At 38.2% G+C, this 23,915-nt stretch overlaps 2 protein-coding genes and 2 long non-coding RNA genes across 7 annotated transcripts; 3 read left to right on the plus strand and 1 right to left on the minus strand.

Annotated features, from left to right (window-relative positions):
- Positions 1-785: 785 nt before the first annotated feature.
- On the minus strand, positions 786-4,641 carry LOC124384787. Of its 2 annotated transcripts, none has more exons than XR_006925602.1 (3): positions 4,556-4,641; positions 2,606-2,706; positions 786-920 (listed from the first exon to the last, which is right to left on the minus strand). It is a non-coding gene; the product is annotated as an uncharacterized LOC124384787 (long non-coding RNA). The 2 variants fall into 2 exon arrangements; XR_006925603.1 differs by lacking the exon at positions 4,556-4,641 and adding an exon at positions 4,372-4,420.
- Positions 4,278-9,721, plus strand: LOC124384596 (little elongation complex subunit 1-like). 3 transcript variants are annotated; one of them, XM_046847577.1, is made up of 14 exons: positions 4,278-4,343; positions 4,864-4,984; positions 5,525-5,562; positions 5,674-5,756; positions 5,855-5,891; positions 5,977-6,027; positions 6,227-6,495; positions 6,714-6,882; positions 7,472-7,632; positions 7,874-8,064; positions 8,540-8,597; positions 8,848-8,948; positions 9,043-9,141; positions 9,253-9,721. In XM_046847577.1, exons 2-13 carry the CDS (start codon positions 4,908-4,910, stop codon positions 9,065-9,067), a joined length of 1,260 nt encoding a protein of 419 aa, XP_046703533.1. In that variant the 5' UTR covers positions 4,278-4,343; positions 4,864-4,907; the 3' UTR covers positions 9,068-9,141; positions 9,253-9,721. The 3 variants fall into 3 exon arrangements, with proteins under 3 accessions (XP_046703533.1, XP_046703534.1, XP_046703535.1); XM_046847578.1 differs by lacking the exons at positions 4,278-4,343; positions 8,540-8,597 and having other exon boundaries at positions 4,838-4,984; XM_046847579.1 differs by lacking the exons at positions 4,278-4,343; positions 9,043-9,141; positions 9,253-9,721 and having other exon boundaries at positions 4,841-4,984; positions 8,417-8,597; positions 8,848-8,938.
- A 2,996-nt stretch (positions 9,722-12,717) lies between these two features.
- On the plus strand, positions 12,718-12,958 carry LOC124384808. The gene is made up of 2 exons (XR_006925620.1): positions 12,718-12,763; positions 12,874-12,958. It is a non-coding gene; the product is annotated as an uncharacterized LOC124384808 (long non-coding RNA).
- Positions 12,959-15,082: 2,124 nt separating this feature from the next.
- Positions 15,083-15,991, plus strand: LOC124384647. Its single transcript, XM_046847681.1, has 3 exons — positions 15,083-15,109; positions 15,206-15,259; positions 15,350-15,991. Exons 1-3 carry the CDS (start codon positions 15,097-15,099, stop codon positions 15,709-15,711), a joined length of 429 nt encoding a protein of 142 aa, XP_046703637.1. The 5' UTR covers positions 15,083-15,096; the 3' UTR covers positions 15,712-15,991.
- Positions 15,992-23,915: the final 7,924 nt, after the last annotated feature.

Genomic DNA, 23,915 nt, shown 5'->3' on the forward strand with positions numbered 1-23,915 from the left:
TCAAACACAGTCTGACATGAGTTACAGTCCAACTAAATTGACATTAATTGTTTAAAACAGAACATAAATATTACATACAAAAATACGAATTTTCTATGAATCACAAAGCAAAACAATAATGACAAATTACACTGAACTAGTTAAATGGTGCTAAGAAGAGCTATGCTAAAAAACACTAAGCTTTTTTCGTTTTGTTGTACATCTACGATCAGAAATAACCACAGGGTTAACAAGGCTAAGAATACCCTATAACTATAACTCAATAATCACGTGTTTAGCATTAACGTTAGCCAAAACTGATTCACAAAGCAAAATGCAGATGGTGAAATTAAACTGACCAGCTGGCAGAGGATTCTGTCTGGTGTTTAAACCGTCCTTTAACGCAAATCAAGCAAAGAAGCATCCAAAAAGAAAGATTCATTCTCTATTAAGCATTTGTAATTAGCATTAGGCGTATGACTGTGTATTAAATGCTTTCGTATGCTGCTTTGACCTAAAGATTCTATTAACTCCTTCCACAACACACAACCCATTTAAATACAAGTTATTGTAATAACTATAACTTACACAAAATCTTGTATTTTGAAACATTTAATTCCAATTTTACAAAGTGAACTGAACATGACCTTCAAATGAACACGTTAGCTGTCTGAGCTCATTGCAAAATATCACTACATTCCTTAAAATAGTCTTCCCAAAACACACCGTTACATTATACGTTAAGCAGTTGTGTAATATATTTAGGTTATTTTCGATAATAAAACTACAAGAAAGTTTGCGTGAACCAGAGAACATCCAGCCCCTTCACTCTTACTGGTAGAGATAAAACAGGTGCTGAGTTTGGAGACTGCTTGAACCTCTTTTCTGGCTGATGGCTGGTGTGTGGAACCCACTTCTCCTCAGAAGATTCAACTAAATGGCTGTTGGAAGACAAAGAAAGAAAAAAATAGCATTGTATATCAAGTACATACTTTTGTAGTAGTATGAAATCAGGAAGGGGGCAAACACTTTTTCACACCACTGTGTATATTTATTTGCATGTTTGTCACACTTTAATGTTTCAGATCATCAAACTAATTTAAATATTAGTAAAAGATAACACAAGTGAACACGACATGCAGATTTTAAATGAAGGTTTTTATTATTGAGTAAAAACAAAACCCAAAACTACATGGCCCTGTGTGAAAAAGTGTTTGCCCCCCTGTTAAAACTGTGGTTTATCACACCTGAGTTCAATTTCTCTCACCACACACAGACCTGATTACTGCCACACCTGTTCACAATCAAGAAATCTCTTAAATAGGACCTGCCTGACAAAGTGAAGTAGACCAAAAGATCCTCAAAAGATAGACATCATGCTGAGATCCAAAGAAATTCAGAAACAAATGAGAAAGAAAGTAATGGAGCTCTATCAGTCTGGAAAAGGTTATAAAGCCATTTCTAAAGCGTTGGGACTCCAGTGAACCACAGTGAGAGAAATTATTCACACATGGCAAAAACATGGAACAGTGGAGAACCTTCCCAGGAGTGGCCGGCTGACCAAAATTACCCCAAGAGCACAGAGACCACTCATCCAAGAGATCACAAAAGACCCCACAACAACATCCAAAGAACTGCAGCCTCACTTGCCTCAGTTAAGGTCAGTGTTCATGACTCTACCATGAGAAGGAGACTGGGCAAAAATAATCTGCCAAGACGTTTCAAGAAGAAAACCACTGCTGAGCAAAAAGAACATAAAGGCTCGTCTCAGTTTTGCCAGAAAACATCTTGATCCCCGAGACTTTTGGGAAAATACTCTGTGGACTGAGGAATCAAAAGTTGCATTTTTTGGTAGATGTGTGTCCCATTACGTCTGGTGTAAAAGTAACACCACATTTGAAAAAAAGAAGAGCGGTTCGTGCTCGAAATCCCTCCAATGTAGCTGAATTACAACAATTCTGCAAAGATTAAATTCATCCACAGCACAGTAACAGATTCACAAGTTATCAAAATGCTTGATGTCAGTTGTTGCTGCTAAGGGTGGTCCAACCAGTTATTAGGTTTAGGGGGCAATCACTTTTTCACACAGGGGCATGTAGTTTTGGATTTAGATTTCCCTCAATAATAAAAACCTCCATTTAAAAACTGCATGTTCACTTGTGTTATCGTTTACTAATATTTAAATGAGGTTGATGATCTGAAACATTAACGGGTGACAAACATACAAAAAAAAAAACGAAATCAGGAAATTGCAATTGCTCAGCTGGAGGTCACTTTGGAACAAAACCAGCATGGAGCTCCAGGATTCTCTAAATCAGTGTGAGAAAGAGAAGAAATGTGCAGAGCATCAGAGAAATATGAGAGGATCCCAATGTTGAACCTCTTCATGTCCAATGATTCGAGATCAAAGAAAATGTACAAAATAATAAAATATTCAATCATTCAACATTTTTGTGTTTTAGTTACTATAATAAATATAAAAGTAATTAAACCTGTTCAGGGGGTGTCCCAATACTTTTGGCGATATAGTGTATCACTTCATTTGTGCTGGAACAGTTTTCTCTTTACAGGATCTGTACCTCAGGTATGAGAAAATATGACTATAACACACTGATAACACACTTACCAGGCAAGACTTCAGGAAGTTCCCAGTCTTTTCCCTCATAAACAAAGGTAGACCTTTTGAGATCTCCAGATTTTCTTTGAGCAGCACATCCTTAAAGAAGCCTGAAAGACAGAAAAAGTTCAAACCTTCAGATTCATGGTAGGGCGGGGCGATATGGCCTAAAAAAAAAAAAAAAAAACAGATTTTTCCACAAAAAATCCGATTTGCGATTTAAATCGTTTTTTTTCCCCTGTTTAAAATCAATCTGCATATGACAAATTTTTTTTTTAAGTTTTAACTTTATTAAATAAAGTTTAGTAATCCTTCTGGGATTATAACCCACTTTGGGTTGAAGTGTAATCAGAAACAACAAGTCAATGTGGCGGCCCTGCCTTTGTGAATTATGAAAATAGAACGTAACATAACATAAAATGAGCAAACCTACAAAGAAAAATATTTTCTGAGTGTTTAAATGTGGAACATGATTGAAAATGCACCTGAGCTTTTAAGTGAGTTTGCCTTTACTTTTCTCCAAAACTTCAAAATAAGATAAAACTTAAGAGAGTAATAGACAGGGACACTGTAAATAAAAATAATTTGAAAGGAATGAGAAAACCTATAAAGAAAAATGTTTTATGAGTGTTTGAATGTGGAACATGGTTAAAAATGCACTGATGTTTGGAGTGATTTTGCCATTACTTTTCTTAAAAACTCCACAGTAAAATGACTGTTTATGAGTGTTTGAATATGGTGATTAAAATGATCAGATTTTTCTGTTTCTTAACGGAAACGCCGTTCTGAAGCGTCTTTACATGTATTTTGGTCGCTTCCACCACCCGTACCGTAAGTGTACGATTGGACGCGCAACACTAAACAAAGTGCGGCTGCTTAACCGTGTATTTTCAAGATGCGGCTGTCTTAACTTTTCTTGGGAAAGAGTTCTTCTCTGCTCCCTACCATGTTGTTTGTGTATCTCTATAGCAAACGCGCGGGGGGAGGGGGGCGCGGGCTGAGTTCGTTCGAAACTATGGGAGCCCAGAGGGGAGCGTCGGCGGACATTAAAGAGAAAGCCGTTTTTTATTAAAACAGATCGATGTAAACTACACATTCGAGTTAATCGATAAAATCTATTTATCGCCCAGCCCTAATTCATGGCTACTAAAAGTTGAAAGGACACTGGTTGTCAGCTCACAATCTTTAAAAGGACAATTGATCGTGCCATGACCTCCTCAAACAATTTCTGAGATGGTTTCAAAACTGTGGTATTTCAACTCATACACCTTCACCACTCCACTGCTCCACTGAACCATTGTGTCGTTCCTACTGCACACTTAACTGCCGTCACACATGTCCTGCATCACCGTCACATACTTCTCAGACACACCAGACTTCCTGATACAATACCACGACTCCTCTCTTGACCTTCTCTATATTCCTCCATCAACATTCTCGAAGCAAATAATGATAGAATTGAGAATTGAAAATGTAAGATGGGATCAATTTCCATTAGTCCTCACGTAAGTGTATATTTAGTTAGATACCCACAAGGTAAAGTATTTAACTGTAGACAAACCACATACTTTATATCTATTGTACAACACAGTGGCGTTGTAATGCAACGCGCACGTGACACAATAACACATTTGACGTCTATGTGAAGTCACAGTGCGCGCGTGCTTAAAAGCCGGAACACCGAGCAGCAGCTCGCAGACTAAACACGCAACCAACCGCGATTCATTTCAGAAGAAACACACTTGCGGTAAGTTTACAAGTTAATGTTCACGAACCTGATCTTTAGTTTCACCGATTTCATGAATGATCCGCGCTAGTCACGCGTTAGTCACGTGTGCACTCACAACTTCCGGGAAGCACGCTCTAGCTAGCATGAAACATATTTAGCTTTAATAAACTCCCCAAATCCCAACATTGTCGAAATATGTAACACCATTACTACATAATTCTCAGAAATACCTTTAAAGGCTGTAAGCAGTTGGGTAAACAAGTCCCATCGTCATTCATAAAAACCGAACCGGCAAAACTCATTCAGGAGCTGAGCGCGTGCGCCACGCCCCCAGACCACGCCCCCCCCACAACACCACGCCCCCTTCTCATGAAAACCTACACATCATTATATTTCTAATAGTCACCTTGTGGATAATCTGCACACAAAAAAAGGAGAAAATACACGTTAGAAACACTGAGCATGAGCGTACAGGTGATTGTTATAAAAAATGAAAATACTGGAGGATTTGTGATGAAAATGTTTTCTGTTTTTCCAGATTCATCAAACTCTAGAAGTAAAAACTAGAAAAGAGCTACAGAAATGGAAAAGACACGCACAAGCCAGTCCGAGCTTCAGCCTTTGAAGACTCTAAAGATGCAGAATATCAGAACTCACAAGTATGTTTTTTTTGTTGTTGTTGCTGTTTATATTTTATCCCAAAACTCAGTTGAATTCTCTATTCTGATTGGCTCGAAGCACTTATTTTTAAACACATAATTTTATAGTAAACATCGTACACAAAGAATGAAGGAAGGGGTAGCACAGTGGTTAAAATGGTTGGAAGTCTAATCAGAAGGCTGTGAGTTCAAATTTCGCATCGATGGGCCCTTGAGTGAGGCCCTCAACTCCTCAATTGTTTAAATGAGATAATTGTCACCCTAGATAAGGTATTCTGTAATTGTATGCTACACATATATAACCTAGGGAATTGTTTGTTTACTTTAGTTTTTTCCTTTTTTTTATCCAAATGCTTATAATGAAACTAATATCTAATAATGTGTTCATAATAATAATAATAATAATAATTAAAATTTTAGTAACAGTGTAACACTAACTATAACAATTATTTTGTGTCATTTTAATGGAGAAAAAATTGCAGCTTTAATATAATAATATAATAATATATTCTATTTAAATTCTTTTCTTCTTTCCTACAGAAATGCCAGTGTTGAAAACCAGCTTCTGGCACTTAAAGGTGTGTAAAGTTTTGATATTTCTGCCTTCAGTGTGTAAGAAAGTACAAGTTGATTATTACTGCATGATTCAGTTCTATTTAATAAGCATATAAATATAAATTATTTTACAGAAGTGAACACCAGACAAAATCTGGAAATCCGAGTCCTGAAGTACACAATCAGTAGCTTCGAGAAAAGCATCTGCTTAATCGAGGTACTTTCTTTTGATTACAGACGCAGACGTCATTGAACTGAAGTGAGAATTGTGACTAAATAAAACTAAATGTTATTTTTGTTTTTGATCCTCAACAGGAAAAACTCTTCAAACAGGGAAATGAGTTGAACAAAGGTAACACTGAAATCTCTCTGAGTTTCTGTAGATGTTGATGTAGAAGGTATTTGCTTTGACTGTAATAAATTGTTTGTCATTACAGAGAAAAAGTGCTCCTCCACGCAGACTGAGAACGAGCAGGAAGCTGACAAAGGTATTTAGATGTGACATGTTATAAACTATTTTCTAGAGGAGATACAGATTCATATAAACATGTGCTAAAGCTATTTGTACATTTTCCTCAAATGATCAGATAATCAGATTGAAAGTTATATTCATTATGCAGAAATCAAACACGCAGCTTTGTTTTATTGTTTATTTTATTGTACATGTTTTATTTTATATTCATACAGACCCAAAGCCCACAGCAAAGAGAACTGGATCAGACATGTCACCACCCAGGAAAGCTCAAAAGCCTCGACTTGATGCTGCTTCACCTGATCCTTTAAACACAACACACACAACACAATCTCTCCTCTACAGTGCATTAGAAACACTACAAAAGTCCTGTTTTGATGTTTTACCAACAGACAGGATTCATGCACTTCTCACAGGAACAAGTGAACTTCCTGTTCTGAGAGATGAAGAGAAACACGTCATTTCTGAGTTTTGTGTAAACGAGGTCAGTTCTTATCTTCTGTTTGATTTAGTGTGCATGCGATTTAAACACTTTATTCTTTAGCTGTGGATTTGTGTTTCTCATTTTTAAAGTTGATCCATAATTCACTGGTCCTGGCAAATTCTGACTCTAGTTTTTGGTTTATACAATATCTAGTCGTTTTCCTAAACCTGGTCTAGCTGTATATATATCAAATAATAATTTTCTTCCGTCTTATTTAGTCCTTAGCAGAGACGTTTCTGTCTGTGATTTTGGAGAAGATCAAGGTGGAGAGAGGGTTTATGGGACATGATCTCCTGCAGTCTCTCTGTAGGGTTTATGTAGGCGTGTGTCAACAGAGAGGAGACTCTCACAAAGCACATGCTCTCGCCTACAGACTCCTTAAAGAAGGTGAGATTATACTGATATTTCATTACTTATCTACTAAAAATTATCTAGATACTTGTACAGAGAAGTAAATTGTGTGATCTAACAAATCTTTAATGTGATCTAACAACAAACAAAAAACGAATCTACGCTTGGGAATTTTATCCCACTCTTCTTCCTTTTCCAATTTGAAGTTCCTTCAGATTGCAAGGTGCTCTCCTGTGTACAGCTCGAATTGAGGTCTGGGCTCTGGCTGGAACATTCCAGAACTTTGATTCTCCTTTCCTGAAGCCACGTCTTTGTTTAATTTAATGTGTGCTTTGGGGCATTGTCATGATGAAATTGAAATTCCTCAGCTTTCTTTAAGCGTTTTGACCAGCAGCCCCAAAGCATTATGTTAAACCCACTATGCTTCACTGTCAGTATGGTGTTTTCCCACATGGATTTGGTTACTGACTGAATCACTGGTTTGCATATTTATATTATTTATGTTGTTATTTCCATCTTATATTTAAAAAAACCTGCAATTTCATAAGGGTGTGTTGACTTTATCTATCCAATGTATTTCTTTTTATACACTGTATTTACGTCCTATTGTTTTGTTGCTTTGCAGAGTTTCTTGAAGCCCCCAAAGTGATTATGGTCATGGTGACAGCATGGCCAAGTATTTTGTCCCATGAAAGTGTTTTATGCCGATCGATTCACGTAGTGAGCAACCTGAAAGCAAAGGGAAAGATATTTTACTTGCTCAGCAACTATCTGCGCTGGGATGAGGTAAGTTGTTGATCTTTAGTGTTCCTCCCAGTGTCAATGTTTATTACTGTCAGGCCAGAACTGTTATTAAGCATCTTTTTTCAACTGGACTTTTCATGTATTTTACTGCTTCCTTAATCTACTTTTAATTTCCAAGTATCAGTGTAATCTAGTGGGACAAATTCCTTATACATTTATATTGAACTACGCTGTCACTCAAACAGTGTTTTATTGCAATAAATAATGATGTATTTTCTGCCAGGAGCCTCCAGGAAACATCTACAATATGATCACCAGCACCCTGAAGTCTTTTCTGGAAGACAGCAGTCTGAAGTTCCTGGAGAACAGCTGGTATGGTTATGATCTCTGCCCTGCTACCTGGAACTACATCTTCAGCCTGGATCTTTTGTGTGCACAACTGGGCTGGACTTGGACCATTACCAATATTATATGGTACTGAATGCAAAACATCTTCAACGTATTTCATTCTCAGCTTTTTAATATTCGAATCTGAATGATCAAAATTAATCATTTATTATAATATTATAATTATTTTTCTATAACATCAGTGCTGAGAGGATTTCAGCTGCAAAGTTAATATTTAGGTGGCATTTTTATATCTTATCTTTAATACAATAAGATCTCACAGGGAAAAATTGGGTAATTGTTAATATAGTGATGTTTCTGTGAAGAAATGTTTATTGTGCATTTATAAATGAAGTTTCCAGGATCAGTGTTCAGACAGTCAGAGAGAATTCTTTAATTTTAGCTGTAAGTATTTCACCATGAGAGGGTCTTTTTTCAGGAAGTGGTAGCTCAGTGGTGAAGGCTCTGGATTACTGATCGGAAGGTCGGGGGTTCAAGCCCCAGGATCACCAAGTTCCACTTTAAGGCCCTTGAGCAAGACCCTTAACTCTCTGTGCTCCAGGGGTGCTGTAGTCATGGCTGACCCAGTGCTCTGCCCCCGGCTTTCTATCATCACTGGGGTATGTGAAGAAAGATTTTCTCTGTGCTGTAACGTACATGTGACAAGTAAAAAGCACCTTTAACCTTTGACCTAGTTCTCATTCCTGACTTTTTCCATTAACGGTCAATAATCTAGTGGTCGTTTGAAATGTTGCCAAGTTCACGTTCATGTTGCATAAAATCACAAGTGATCATAAAACCACAATGGCTGCTCCATAACCACCACAAAGACCCTCAACATATCCATTTCCCCTCTCTTTTATTTACTAGGAAGGACCTTTGGCTGATCCTGAACACTTGGCTGATGCAAGCAAGAACAGAGCAAACACCGTTTCGAGACGTCTGTGTAGCAGCAGTTTTCAGGCTACTTGGTAAGTTTACTGTAAATCCTGTTTCAGAGCAACATCTCACATTATTCCTGGATTCTTCAGCTTTTTACTCGTTGTTTCTGTCCTTCTTAAACAGGGTGACTTGGTCAACTAGGACTTAAGGTGAACATGCTAACGTCACTCGAAAACCTGGCAAAAAGCATAAATCAGTTTGGAATGCAAAATTTCTCAAAAGGTATTTGTAAAGCATCAAATTAAAATGTTTTTATCGATCTTTATCTTTATTCTCTGCTGTTTAGTTTTGTGTTTCAGCAGATCTTAATTTTGTATTGGATGTTGTGTGTAGGTATGCCATGGGAAGTGCAGCTCTCAGTCATCTATGCCATTCATGATCTGGCACCCAGCAACCCTGAAGCAGCTCTGAAGACTTTGGAATCATGGAGGAAAAACAGCACACAGCCCGTTCCCCCAGCCGTCATCAAATGCATTACACAAATCAGCTTCCTTTGTCGTCAGACCAAGTCACAAAACTCTAAGAAATCACTGTAGTGAGTATTATAGTGAGCACTGCATCCCCCAGGTCTGTATCCTCAGTCACCAGCTGTTCACACTGTGAATCATGACTGTGCTGCAATGCACAGCTCCAATCATCAAGTTTGGCAGTCACATGACCAAATCTCCTCAACAAGAACGACGAGACGCTTTCAGACAGGAAATGCAGTGGATAATGGACTGGTGCTGACTCAACAATCTTGGTGTTCACCTGTGGAGAACCTCATCTGGTCTTACAAAGCCACCAGCATTGTGGATGACCACATACACTCTTTATACATTATTGATTATATCAGTGGAAAATGTAAATAAAATACAACCTACTCACCAGAGATGCAGACTCAGTATTCCGCTCGTATTCACTGGTCTGAAAGTGGTAAACAAACCCTTTCATGGGCTAAGACAAGCTAGCTAGCTTCGGGGTTAGTCGACCTCCTCACGATGTCTAGCTTTTCTTTAAAATGTATTTTTAAGAATGTCCGAAACTAAATATATTTATCTTCCTACATAGCCATAAAAAAGTCTAACTCAGATGTATTCATGTGTACACAATGGAAAAATGCTGATGCTATTCTTGGCCTCATTTCTATTAGAGACTGAGATAAAAGGCCAGCAGTACAGACTTTGAAGGCCCTGGGCGGATTCGAGTGACATGGCAGCACAAAGAGGCTGACATCTGATTGGAGAAACGCTACGAAATGAAGAGAATAGACTTTTGGGAAATAATTAATACAATTTCATGAAACAAATATTACAATTTAAGTTGTAAATGTAGGTCAGTGCTTGTGATAATGTTTAGGCCAGCAAAGGAGGCTTTACTGGCCCTGACCGCCCACCAGTGGATTATATACACAATATATTTGCACTTCCACATGGATCATACTGTGATGATGTTTGCACACATGTAGTCTTTAGATAGATAGATAGATAGATAGATAGATAGATAGATAGATAGATAGATAGATAGATAGATAGATAGATAGATAGATAGATTCATTTAAATCCTAACTAAAAATAAAAAGTTTAGTTCGAATGCAGCCTTATAAACCTCTATGTATTATGTAACAGAGATATCTACTGAAGTTAGCATGCTAAGCTAGTCCCGGTCCGTCCTCAGAGAGCATGGAGTCCCGCTGACCTTCACTCGCTTTATACACAGTTTACAGCCGTTTTTATCTTATTTATGACTGTAATATCGCTCTTCTCTTAGGAACAACAGAAAAGTTGTGAAGACATAATATTTTATCCTCCCATTCCCTCTGTTATGTGCACATGCATAGTGAGTGTGCGCGTGTAAGAAAGAGAGAGAGCGAGAGAAAGAGGTTGGAAGGCGGAGCATCTTGGTGTGACATCACAGTAGGGCAACGTCTATGTAAGTCAGAACGCGGCTCTGTTTCTCTCATTTCCGAGTTTTGTGCGTGTGAGTGAAGACACGTAAACATGGAGCTCTTCAGATGGTTTAGAGAAATTTTTCCAACCAGAAGAAAGAGGAAAACTAAGCAGATTCCTGAAAAGAATGAGAAGCTGGAACACATGAAAGTAGTAAAAGACTTGGATGCATTTTCTAATCCAAAGATAGAGAAGATAACAGAAAAGAAAGAAGAGAAAGCCATTCTGCTACAGACGGTGCAAAAGCTGGAGGCTACTTTGGCTTCTGAGCGAAAGCCCACCATGAAGCTCCAGTCTTCCCTTAAAATCCATAGGGCACCGGACAAAACTGTAGAATGTGAGAGAGAGAACAAAAACGAGACTATAGAACAAAAACAACTGAAGGAACATGTTGCTCAGCTTGAGGTCACTTTGGAACAGACGACCAAGGAGCTACAGCCGTCCCTGAAAATCCATGAAGAACTGGAGAAAGCTGTAGAATGGGAGAGAGAGAGCTGGTTGAGAGAACAAAAGGAACTGCTGGAACATGTTGCTCAGCTCGAGGCTAATTTGGAATTTGAGAGAAATAAATGGGAGGAGAAAAGCAAGAAGGATCAACTAGACATGAGGGAGAGAACCAACTTACACCTCATCAGAGAGGTCCAGGATACTCTGAATCTCTGTAAAGAAGAGAGGAAGACTGCAAAGCATGAGAAAGATACTTTTATGAGACACCAAGAGCGACTGGAGGAACGTGTTGCTCAGCTGCAGGCAACTTTGGATTTTGAAAAAAATAAATGGCAATTAAAAATAAAGAAGGCCAAACAAGACATGCAGGAGAGGACCATCCTACATCTTCAACCCGTCAGAGACCTTCAAGATTTCCTGAATCAGTGTGAGGAAGAGAAGAATTGTGCAGAGCATGAGCGAGATAATTTGATTAGAGAACGAGAACAACAGGAGGAACATGTTGCGCAGCTGAAGGCCACTTTGGAATTTAAAAGAAATAAGTGGAAGGAGAAAAGTAAGAAGTCCAAACTGGACATGGAGAAGAATAACAATTTACAGCTCCAGACCATTAGAGAGCTCCAGGATTCTCTAAATCACTGTGAGGAGGAGAAGAATTGTGCAGAGCATGAGCGAGATAATTTGATTAGAGAACGAGAACATCTGGAGGACCATGTTGCTCAGCTGAAGGCAACTTTGAAATTTTGAGAGAAATAAATGGGATGAGGAAAAAAAGAAGGTTGAACTAGATATGGTTTGGAGTTCTAATATGTTCCTCTCCTCCATTCGAGAGCTCCAGAATACCGTGAATCAATGTAAGATACAGAAGAAAAGCAATTAGAGAAACATGTAGCTCAGCTGAGGGCACTTTGGGATCTGATTATAAGAAACAGCAGCAAGATGAGACGAATCTGGACATCAAAGTTAGGAACAGAAAGCTGAACCTCTACAAGCCCAAAGAGTCGCAGGAAATTGCTGAGGAATTTAAGATTCTTAGGTGAGTGAAGAGAAATGAGGATGGAAACCTGAGAGTGACTGCATGCTGTGCTGGTAACTGAGCTGCAGCTTTCCAGTGTCCCAGGTGAGATACTTCTTCACCTTGGCTGCTATTTCAGGTCAATTAGGAATCCACCTCTCTTGGTTCAGGCCTGTGTTTTTCTCCTGATTGAGTCTCCCATTTACATAATGGATGATGAGAGCAGGTGTGAACTGCTACTGAAGACGAAGCAGTGCTTTCTACTGTTAGATCTGGATACCAACATGGTGCATCAGTGTACAGCGGCGGTGATGTCTGCGATGAGTGTCCGAGGGCCGGAGCTGTTGCTTGGGCTGTCTGTTGACCTCGCTGTGCCTGCAGTGCTGGGGGTCTCGACCTCTCCTCGGTGGGCAACCATCCAGGTCTGGATCTGTTTTTACACACTAGAAAGAGTGTGAGTTCTGTTCCGTCCCTACCTGTGTTTTTCTGACTTCTGCTTTAAATTCCCACATGTTCTATGTAAACCAATTTACAATCCTTTTCTTTTTTCTGTTTCTCTTTGAGTATTTCTATTGTCTCAGACTGACAGTTCCTCCCTCTGAGAAACCACACACAGTGAAAAAGTGATTAAAAGGAAAAATGCAATGAATCTTTTGTCCTTTATAGAAATATGATTTACAGAATAAACCATAGCCCTGTTTATATGTATCCTTTTTTATTGTAATTTTATTATTATTACAAATTGTAATTATTTATTTTTTTCCCTCTTCCCCTAAATGTGTGTATATATTTGTATTTTCATGCACCTGTTCTGTGTATTGTAATGTAAATTGTACTTGCTATTGCCACGTTGTTTGTTTATGGCTAATTGTTTAATAAAAAAAAATATATATATATATATATATATATATATATATATATATATATATATATATATAATAAATATAAATTTATAAAATAAATAAAATATTGCGTTTTTGTATTGTATTGATGGTTTCTATAATTGTGACGTGATAGTGGTGGTATTAAGAGGTGGATTAAGTTGGGTACGTCCCCACTGAAGGCACGGCCCGCAACTGACACTGTTATACCCCTAAACTGCACAGATGAACACCAGAGAATCGTAATCTTCAAACACAAAAAGTAATGCAGTCTCTCTGTTTGGATCACAATTTTTGCAAGTTGGTACGACCCAGTCTGGGGTTGGGCAGCACAACGTGATTAAAGGCACGGGGTGGTGGATGTAAGATGTCTATGTGTAGTAGATGGTAGAATATGTATATGTAGAATATATGGTCGATGTAAAAAGAATGTACAGTTGTGTAAAAAAGTGTTTGCCTCCTTCCTGATTTCTTATTTTTTTGCATGTTTGTGACACTTTATTGTTTCAGATCATCAAACTAATTTAAATATTAGTAAAAGATAACACAAGTGAACACGACATGCAGATTTTAAATGAAGGTTTTTATTATTGAGGGGAACCAAAATCCAAATCTACATAAAATAAATGTTACTACGTAAATAAATGTATAGTTTTTTTTTTACTTATAAAACAATAAAATACATTTTGCACAATGTATAAATACTTAATCTGAGCACCAGAAAAATACATTACATACAAATTACCTCATAAAAATAAAGGAAACAAATATCTGTATATGCCAATTACAGTATATCCTGACAATTTTAAAAATGTAGCATTAACACTGATATAGTCAGAACTTTACATCCTGATGGCCCTAATAATGATCCTAAAACAAACAGTGCATGTAGCCAGCATTCACACTCTATTCATATAGACTGCCTTCACACTAATAGCTATCATCAACACAGTAATCACCTGATAATGTGCTCTCATAATGCACACACACAATAAAAGTCGTTAAGAGGATTATCCATCTGCCTCCTCTCTACACATGTGTGAACTACTTCAAGGTCAAAGTCAAACATTTACTTCATTGATAGAACTAAAAAGCAACACTTAAAAAGAAAAACATACATCTATGGGAATATATTTTCACAATTTTTGGTTTATAAACATCTCACATTTCTTAAACCTCTTCATATAATTTTAATTGACTTTTCTCATAGAAGCTACATTTTCATTTACTCTTCTCTTCACAACTCTTTCATGTAAACATAACACATATAAAAAAAATTTCATTAATTCCATATATAGTGCAGTCAAAAAGACTAATTCAAGCACAATAACTTATAAAGTACTTTTTTGTGTTGTTAACTCGGTTTATTACAACCAACATTACATGTCCAAAACACACATCCCCTAATGTACAATGAGAAAAAAAGAACCTTGTTTCACAAAATGACTGTACCCCAAACAATTTTCTACACTTTAAATCTACTGCACATATAAATGCACATATTCCCTTCACATTCAAAATGTCCTTACCTGTTTTAAAAATACAGACCTACTACTACAAACCAACATAAATACTTCTTGCAAAACACAATATAAATATTCCCCAAACATCCATGCAACACAACACAACTCCACTTCATATTTACTTTTCACAATATCCATAAAACGATTGTAACTATTTATTATTTCCTTATAAACGACAGCTACTACTAGCAATTACTTCTAATAACCATTGCAACATTGCATACACACAAGTAACATTATGTTCTAAAAAAAACACATGCACAGATAAACAATGCCCACCCTGCCCCCATTTTTCTTAACTCCACCCCTTACTACTGACACTTTAAATACAGAGCAACCTTTCTCACCACTCAAACTTCTTCTGATGCATCCTAGACGCAACTATGGAACAAGAAGGTAACTTAACATAGCAATAGCACATTTCATACAGCCTCTCTATTTTTACACATACTCTTTATCTTATATTCACTCACCTTCTCTGTCTCTCTACAGAACAGACATTAATAACATCAACGATCAACAAAAGAACTTTCAACGTACCCCAAGGTAAAAAATTAATAATCACACTCGCAACAATATACAATAAAATCTTGCTTCATTTGACATTTTCTAACACATTTTCCCTCTATCCTACAGGACTACAAGTCTGCTTGCTAACAGACGCCATGTGTCGAGGTATTGAGGACTACCTACCAGATGCAAAATGCTGGGTTCACCCTGGCACGACTCTTGAGAGATCTTCTAAACAACACATAGACCACTTTGAGACAATACACAACAGTGCGTTGGTACTACTCCACATCGGAACCAATAACATTGCAAGTGGAGCACCCCAATCACTGATCATCCAACGAATGAAAGCACTAACAACTTCAATCTCTCAAGCAAATCCTCACATTCTGTATTTTGCAATTAGTGCTGTCTTGCCACGACCTACAGATGACTCAGCAAAAAAAAAAACTACAGTGAAACAATACAACACTATGCTACACCACTGAACTACTCACACAGACAACATCATCTTTCTGAACACAACAAAACCTTTCCTCAAACATGGAAAAATAGTCTACCCCCTATACAGACAAGATGGCCTCCACCTTAATCAACAAGGAAAACACAAACTTTTTACATACTTTCAGCAGTTCCTTTGGCATTTTTGTCACTTTTCAACACAAACCAAACAATGTTAGTATCTAATGACATTTTTGTCAGACTTGTTTTCATTAATGACCATAACATGTTGTCCCTTTCTACAACAATAAATGCCATTTTCTTTGTTTGCAACCCTTTTGACTTATTCTTGCATTTCACTTTTTACTATTTACCATACATACATTATATATACTTTCAAAATGTATTCAATATAAAAAAATACCTTCTATTTTTCCCCTTTAAGCTGGCAGTAAACTACATGAAAAGTCCTGGTGAAAAAGATGTTTGATGACTGTTCTGGCCTGCCAGTAATAAACAATGGAACTGAGAGGAACACTGAGATTCATCTACTATGCATGCATGAGCAAAACAAATCTTATGAAACTGTATGTTTCCCAGTGCTTTCAGTTTGCGGACTATGTGAACGTCTCGACATAAAGAGCCGTCATGAGACAAAACACTTGGCCATGCTGTCACCATCATCATAATCAGTTTGGGGGCATCAGGAAAGTCTGCAGAACCACAGACTGAAAATACACTGTTTAGATAAAATACATCACCAACAACAAGACACAATTGTCTTCTCTCTCTGTATGTTTCTTACTTCAGTGTAGAAAACTCTTAGTGAGGAACATCTCTTTTACTCCATCACAGGTCTGCACATGCAACAACTTCACTGTAACATCATCACTTCTACATGAGTTCTTCTACAGCTTACCGGTAAGTGTGCCATTACTGCCACCTAGCGGATAATTTACAAATACACTCATCATGACAGGTAGGTTCACACCTGTATTGTATTGTATTGTATTGTATTGTATTGTATGTTGTATGCCAAAGAAACACTGAAACAAATAGAAGACAAAGAAGAATAAGAAAAGGACTGTAAATTGGTTTTCATAGAACATGTAGGAATTTGAAGCAGAAGTCAAAACAAGAAAAACACAGGTATTGACGGGACAGAAGTCACTATTTCTAGTGTGTTAAAACAAATCCAGACCTGGATGGTTGCCCAACCAATTTAACAGCATTTGCAAACTTCTTTTCTTTCTTGCAGTGAAGAATCACTTACACTCTGTTTGCTCTCTAATCAGACTGACGACATAAATGAGGTTGGAATAAACACAGAAGTGAAGTCGAAGTAGATTCTAAGTAAAACTCACAAACATGCATGAGGTTGTTCACCATTCATGGTGAGATGTTCAGCTCTGCATAGATCACTTTCTAAATGTGTGAGAGATCAGTGGAAAGATTTTGGGCCCTGGATAAAAAAATGTAAGGAAACAACGTGCTGGGAACCGAACCTCAGACCCCACTGTAATGTAGAACACAGACACACTGTATGACATTAAATCAGTTCACATTTATTAACAACATCCCGACTTCCCAAGCCATGGCATAATGACACCAGACTCTTTCTCCAAATAATTATAGAGGATCCTCACATACACAAAGCTTCTGTGTCTAAACTGCAATTTGTACAACAGGTAAAATTCTTGAACAATGAACAATGTAAAACTTAAAAAAAAATTATTAAATTAAAAAACAGAGGCAGGCAAAATATCCCTGTGCCCAAGACCAAGGAACAGCTCATGTATTTCCTAGGAATGTGGTTGCAGGAATTTTCAAGACTGGAAACTTCCCATATGAATTATCAGGAATATTTAGGTATTAACGGGAATGAATGGAAATACAGTTGGAATTTACAAAAGTGCAAGTTATCCTATAACAGGGAACTTAAATGTAGTTAAAAAATAACTTGCTTGATAATAAACCAGATTGAATGCAGTTTCAGTTGAATTTCTACCTGCACATTCATCAATCACATGCACACAGCACACTTACTGCAGGGCTCCTGAGGCCGTACCCCTACATGCACTGTGTTTTCCTCATGTAAACAATGAGTCACGCCTCAAAAAAGGTTAAAAATCACTGCCTTATGGGTAATAAAAGACCAATAATCAGGATCTCAGGTCTACATTCCTTACTATTGAAGTAAACAGGACCAATACAGAACAGTTCATCAGACAGGAAGTCACTTATAGTTACTCAAGTACAGTAACTGTTAGTGTTAAGATGGTTTTCACACTGTTTCACACACATTCCTTTGTCTGCTCAGTGTCTATAGAATATTTATGATGTTAGTCTGTAAGGTAAACAGGGAGTTCTTATCTGGACTCACACATCGCCAGCTAGTATATCCTCTTGTCTAAACAGGAAACAACTAGGTCAGGTTTCTTTTCTCTGTATGTGTATAAATACGTTCTGCTACCTGCAATAAAGAGAAGAAGAGGAAGAACATGCATTCTGTGTGCTGTGTATTTCTTCTTCCCTGATATCAGAAAGGCACCACGGGCATAGCAGGTCGTATGGAAAACCTCTCCAAGAATTAAGTTTCGTTTGGGCATGATAAAAATCTAACAGTTTTGGTGTCAGAAGTGGGATACTTTCAGCAATATTCAAAAAGGGAAATCACGCATCATGGTAAGTTTCAAGATACTTCCTTGTTTGTGGGGATTGTCCTGTATGCCAGCCAATAGGGCTGCATATGTGTTCGTGTCTTGGTTATGTATTAATTGTTTAATGATAATTTCCTTTGGTGGGATGATTACATCGCGACATTGGTTTCCTCACCTTAGATGTAAGATGCAAGATTAGAAGACGTTTTTTACGGTCTGTCTAATAAGGGGCGATATTGTCTGAAGTATCCAAAAGAATCCACGATAATTTATATGCCCGAAAAAAAATTGATAAATGAAAAATTATTTGTTAAAAAAAAAAAGGAAAAGAAAAGGAATTAAAGAAAAACGGACATTTTGAAAAGACTAAAATTTTTCAAAAGACTTCAATCTTGTTTTAGCTTTATAGTCTATTTTTTTTCTCTTAACTTACAAAATTTGTGATCCAGTTGGAGAGACTGGATTACTTTTTTTGTTTGAAGACTGCGATCCCCCTGGTGCCTAGCGCAGCTGTATTGTCTAAGTGTTATGTGTTGTGTGTATCGTCTGTATATTAAGTGTTGTGTGTCTGTTTTTTGTTCTGTGTAAAGAAGATGGGTCATGACATTTCTCGCTTATTGCCGGAAGAAAATCCCGAAGATTTTATGTATAGGAATTGTGCCGGTTATGGAACTAATCCTTATTTAGACTATTTGGCATTATGGAGTGAAATTGTGTCACATCTAGATACTTTTTCCTAGAGATTTAAAAGCTGCTAGAGGTTTCTGCTATGCTCCAGGTTAAGTTAACCCGTTATGCTCTGCACTGCAACAGGAAGTGGTGCATTCCAGCCTCAGCACAAAACTCAAGGAGGAGGTCCTAGGAAAAAGGGGAAGTTCATCTTTTAGGGAATAGATAGATTTCCAATTTCATGTCCTGTAACTCACCTTTTGCCTGTAGTGACACCGACTGGTACAAATGTTTATCATAGCTTTACAATAATTCCAAACTAGCCTTTAAACCTTTTAGGAAGAGATATGATGCACAAAATGGGAATGGAAATTCTGTTTTTTGAAACCAATGTTTCACTGTCTTTTCCTTCTGTCCTCATGCTCTCAACCGAGACACAGCCACATCCGGAAGATTTTTTCCAAGGTAGTACAGAGGTCCTGCCTGATGAACCGAATTTAGGTGAAGTTAACCCTAAATGATGGGCCTCTCACAAAGATGAGGCAGGTTTAATCCAGGTAAAACCGTATCATGCACTCATGAAAACACACCATCCGATTTTTGTTAAACAATATCCATTGTCGAAAGAGAAGAATGTTGGCATTGCTCCAGTTATTGACAATTTATTGTCACAAGGTGTTTTGATCGAGACACATTCACCGTATAACACACCGATTAATCCCGTCTTGAAGGCAGATAAAAAATGCTGGAGGCTAACACAAGATTTACGTGAGATTAATAAATTAGTTATTCCGTTACCTCCTTTGGGACCCGATGTAGCTACCATTGTTAACTCTATACCAGCGACTCACAGATTTTTTTTACTGTGATTGATCTTTGTTCTGCTTTTTTCAGTGTCCCTTTGGCCTCAGAGACGCAGACGCTTTTCGCGTTTACCTATAGGAGACATTAATTCACCTGGACCCGTCTTCCTCAGGGTTTTGTTGACTCGTCAGCCGAATTATGCTAAACCTTTTCACCTCTATGTGCACGAACGTGGTGGTATGGCTGCGGGGATCCTAGCCCAGGAACACGGTGACAGATATCGCCCTGTTGCGTATCTTTCCAAATCTTTAGACAATATAGCACGAGGGTTTCCTTCGTGCTTGCGTGCAGTGGCTGCTGCGGCTCTGATGGCCTGGGATGCTGAGAAAACGGTGCTGTCACATCCTTTGATACTGTACACTTCACATCAGGTAACAGCTATTTTACACAACATATGACAGCACAATGTAGATCTGGTTATGAGACCACGCTCTTGGCAACGGAAATCTTAACTATTAAGCCTCTTCTCAGCCGCATTCAGCTGTAGTAGCTCTGCGTGATCTGCTAGACGATATTGACTTAGATGGTTATGACGACACACATGATTTCCTTAAACACATTGAACAAGAGACCTCTTGTAGGCCCGATCTTTTAGATACGGCCCCGGAAGAGGGGGATTGTCTATATGTAGATGTTCATGTTCAGAACCTTCTGATGATGTGTATTTATGTGGCTATGCGGTTGTAAGATTACCTGATTTAATAGTTGAAGCTAAATCATTACCATACACATCAACACAAGCTGCAGAGTTGGTCGCACTTACAAGAGCATGTCAGTAGTCTGAAGGTAAAGTAGTGACTATATACACTGATTCTAAGTATGCTTATGGTGTTGTGCATGATTTTGCCGAAACATGGAAGCAAAGAGACTTTAAAACAGCTGATGGAAAGCCCATAGCACATTTTAATCTTATAGCCGACTTTTTAAAGGCTGTTCAACTCCCTGCCAAAGTGGCCATAGTTACACATATGCCACCTGTAGGAAATTTGAGATACATGTTGGTTATAGTTGACAGATTCAGTAAGTGGCCAGAAGCATTTGCATGTGCGACAGAGAACGCTAAAACGGTTGTCAAAATTTTAACAAAAGAGATCATCTCTAGGTTTGGTATTCCTAGTGTGATTGAAAGTGATAACGGCACACCTTTTGCTTCGAAGGTTACACAACTTTTGGCTATAAGCTTAGCAATTGATTGTTATTTTAATATTCCCTATCACCCACAGTTAGCTGGAGTGGTAGAGAGAACAAACAGAACCAGTAAGGAACGTGTTACTAAAGCCTGCATTGAAACAGGCCGAAATTAGACTGTTGTTCTCCCGGTAGTACTCACAGAAATGAGAATGACCCTATCTTTAACAAAACTAACCTTTGAAAGTTTTATGTTCTAACCTTTCTTGACCCCATGGGTCAGGGGACGCACTGGCATTTCTTCTTTAGGTAACCTGGAAGTGATGGTGGACGACTACGTTTCTGCCCTGGTTGAGAAATTGAATTCTATCAGTGCTGATGTCTCACTAACTCTTCCTCTGCCCACAGATAAGCCAACACACCCTTTTGTGCCTAATCAGCAGGTCCTGATACGAAGTCTGAAGCCTACCAAGGTCGTTAAGCCGAAGTATCTGGGTCCATCGACTGTTCTAGCTGTAACCAGAACTGGAGTTTTGACTGATTATCAGCCACAGTGGATACATGCAAGCAGGATTAAAACAGCACCCACTTATTCTATGCACTAATTGGTCTGTTGGCCTAAGAAGCCTACCTAAGTGAGTATTCAGGGCTGAAACAGTTGAGAGCCCACGGAAAGATCCTTTCTTTATAGTAGAAAGGGGGCCACCTCCGGGGTGAAGATCTGACTCACTTGACTGTTTAGTTTAGCTTACCCTGATACCTGCTCTGGGTCTAAATTCTATAACGATATGTGCATAGTTGTAACTAGACAGTGAGAAGAAACTGTTATGTATACCTTATAATACTGCTAATAGACATACTGAACAAGCACTGAGAAACAAATGTCTCATGATGTCTTGGAGAACGTGAAACAACTGCTGAACAAAGTTTTTTTGAGAGGATTAAGAGTTTGTTTACGAGTGTTGAACACTATTTTGTTTTCTGTATGTTTTTGTTTGTCTTTATCTTTTCATTTGCAGTTTGTGTCACCAGTTCTGTTCCCCGGATGAACATCCTATGTTTTGGTGTGTGATGCTAAATCATAAATGATTTAAAGTGGCCATTGTTAGTGTTAAGATGGTTTTCACACTGTTTCACACACATTCCTTTGTCTGCTCAGTGTCTATAGAATATTTATGATGTTAGTCTGTAAGGTAAACAGGGAGTCCTTATCTGGACTCACACATCTCCAGCTAGTATATCCTCTTGTCTAAACAGGAAACAACTAGGTCAGGTTTCTTTTCTCTGTATGTGTATAAATACGTTCTGCTACCTGCAATAAAGAGAAGAAGAGGAAGAACATGCATTCTGTGTGCTGTGTATTTCTTCTTCCCTGATATCAGAAAGGCACCACGGGCATAGCAGGTCGTATGGAAAACCTCTCCAAGAATTAAGTTTCGTTTGGGCATGATAAAAATCTAACAGTAACGAAGTACATTTACTCAAACACTTTACACACACACACACACACACACACACACACACACACACACACACACACACACACACACACACATGCTCCGCTCTGCTCTGCTCTGTGTCTTTCTCCTTTTTCTCCTCATCACCAGTCACTAAAACAGAGGACACTGATTAGTCCCATCAGCCACAGATCTGCTTCTCACCGCTCGTTTACCCCCGGCTCCACCCTCCATTCACCAACCGCCGCTCGTGCACACACCCGCTGCTCCATCCAGCAATAGTGTTCAGGTGTTGTGAGGTGAATCCAGTGTTAACCCTGTCAGAATAACTGCTGAAAGATCATCCACTTTCTTGTGCCAATCTATGTGATTAATTATAAAGTACAGATGTTTAAGTGAATCAGGTTCTGCCCCTCATTAATTGTCAGCTATATTGCTTTCAGAGCTCAAAATGAAAAAAGCACTAAAGCTGCAAGAAAATACATCAACTTCAGTTTCTGTCAAATTCCTTTTCTTTAAGGACATCAAACATCACTGACATTACTAAAGTGGATTTCAGGAAAAAAAATGCCATCATTGAATGCTCCCTGTGATGAAGAGACATTAGACATAATTGAAATTCAAAATCTTTATTTATTTAATAGTGTTTATTATGTCTCGCTGTAGTAAAAGTGTTCAGACTCTCTGTTTCTCTTGTCGTCTTCTTTTTTTTCTATTTCTCGTTTTCTTTTGAATGTTTTCTTGTCTCAGCTGAGCAACAATTTCCTTCCATCGCTCTCGGACTCTCATATAACGATCTGTTTTATTCTCTGAAGTCTTCTTTTCTTCCTCACAGAGATTCTGGGTATCCTGGAGCCCCCTGTTGGTCTGAAGCTGTAAGTTGTTCCTCTCCTCTATGTCAAGTTTAGTTTTCTCTCTTTCGTCCTCTTGTTTTTCTTTAAAATCCAACGTGGGCTCAAACTGATCAACACGTTTCTCCAGTCGCTCTTTCTCTCTGATCAAATGATCGCTCTTCTGCTCTGCACTACTTTTTAGTTTCTCACAGTGATTCTGAGTATCCTGGAGCTCCATGGTGGTCTGTTCCAAAGTGACCTCAAGCTGAGCAACATGTTCCTCCACTTTCTTTTGTTCTCTCGTCCAGCTCTCTCTCTCACATTCTACAGTTTTCTCCAGTTCCTCATGGATCTTCAGGGAAGACTGGAGCTCCATGGTGGTCTGCTCCAAAATAAACTCAAGCTGAGCAACACGTTCCTCCAGTTGTTTTTGTTCTCTCGCCCAGCTCTGGCTTCTCTCAGTTATATTCTGTTCCTGCTGCTTTCGCTCAGAAGCCAAAGTAGCCTCCAGCTTTTGCACCGTCTGTAGCAGAATGGCTCTCTCTGCTTTCTCTTCTGTTATCTTCTCTATCATTAGAAGAGAAAATGCATCCAAGTCTTTTACTACTTTCTTCATGTGTTTCAGCTTCTTCTTCATTTC

This window comes from Silurus meridionalis, chromosome 4 (genome assembly GCF_014805685.1).
Source record: "Silurus meridionalis isolate SWU-2019-XX chromosome 4, ASM1480568v1, whole genome shotgun sequence".
NCBI classification, from domain to species: Eukaryota; Metazoa; Chordata; class Actinopteri; order Siluriformes; family Siluridae; genus Silurus; species Silurus meridionalis.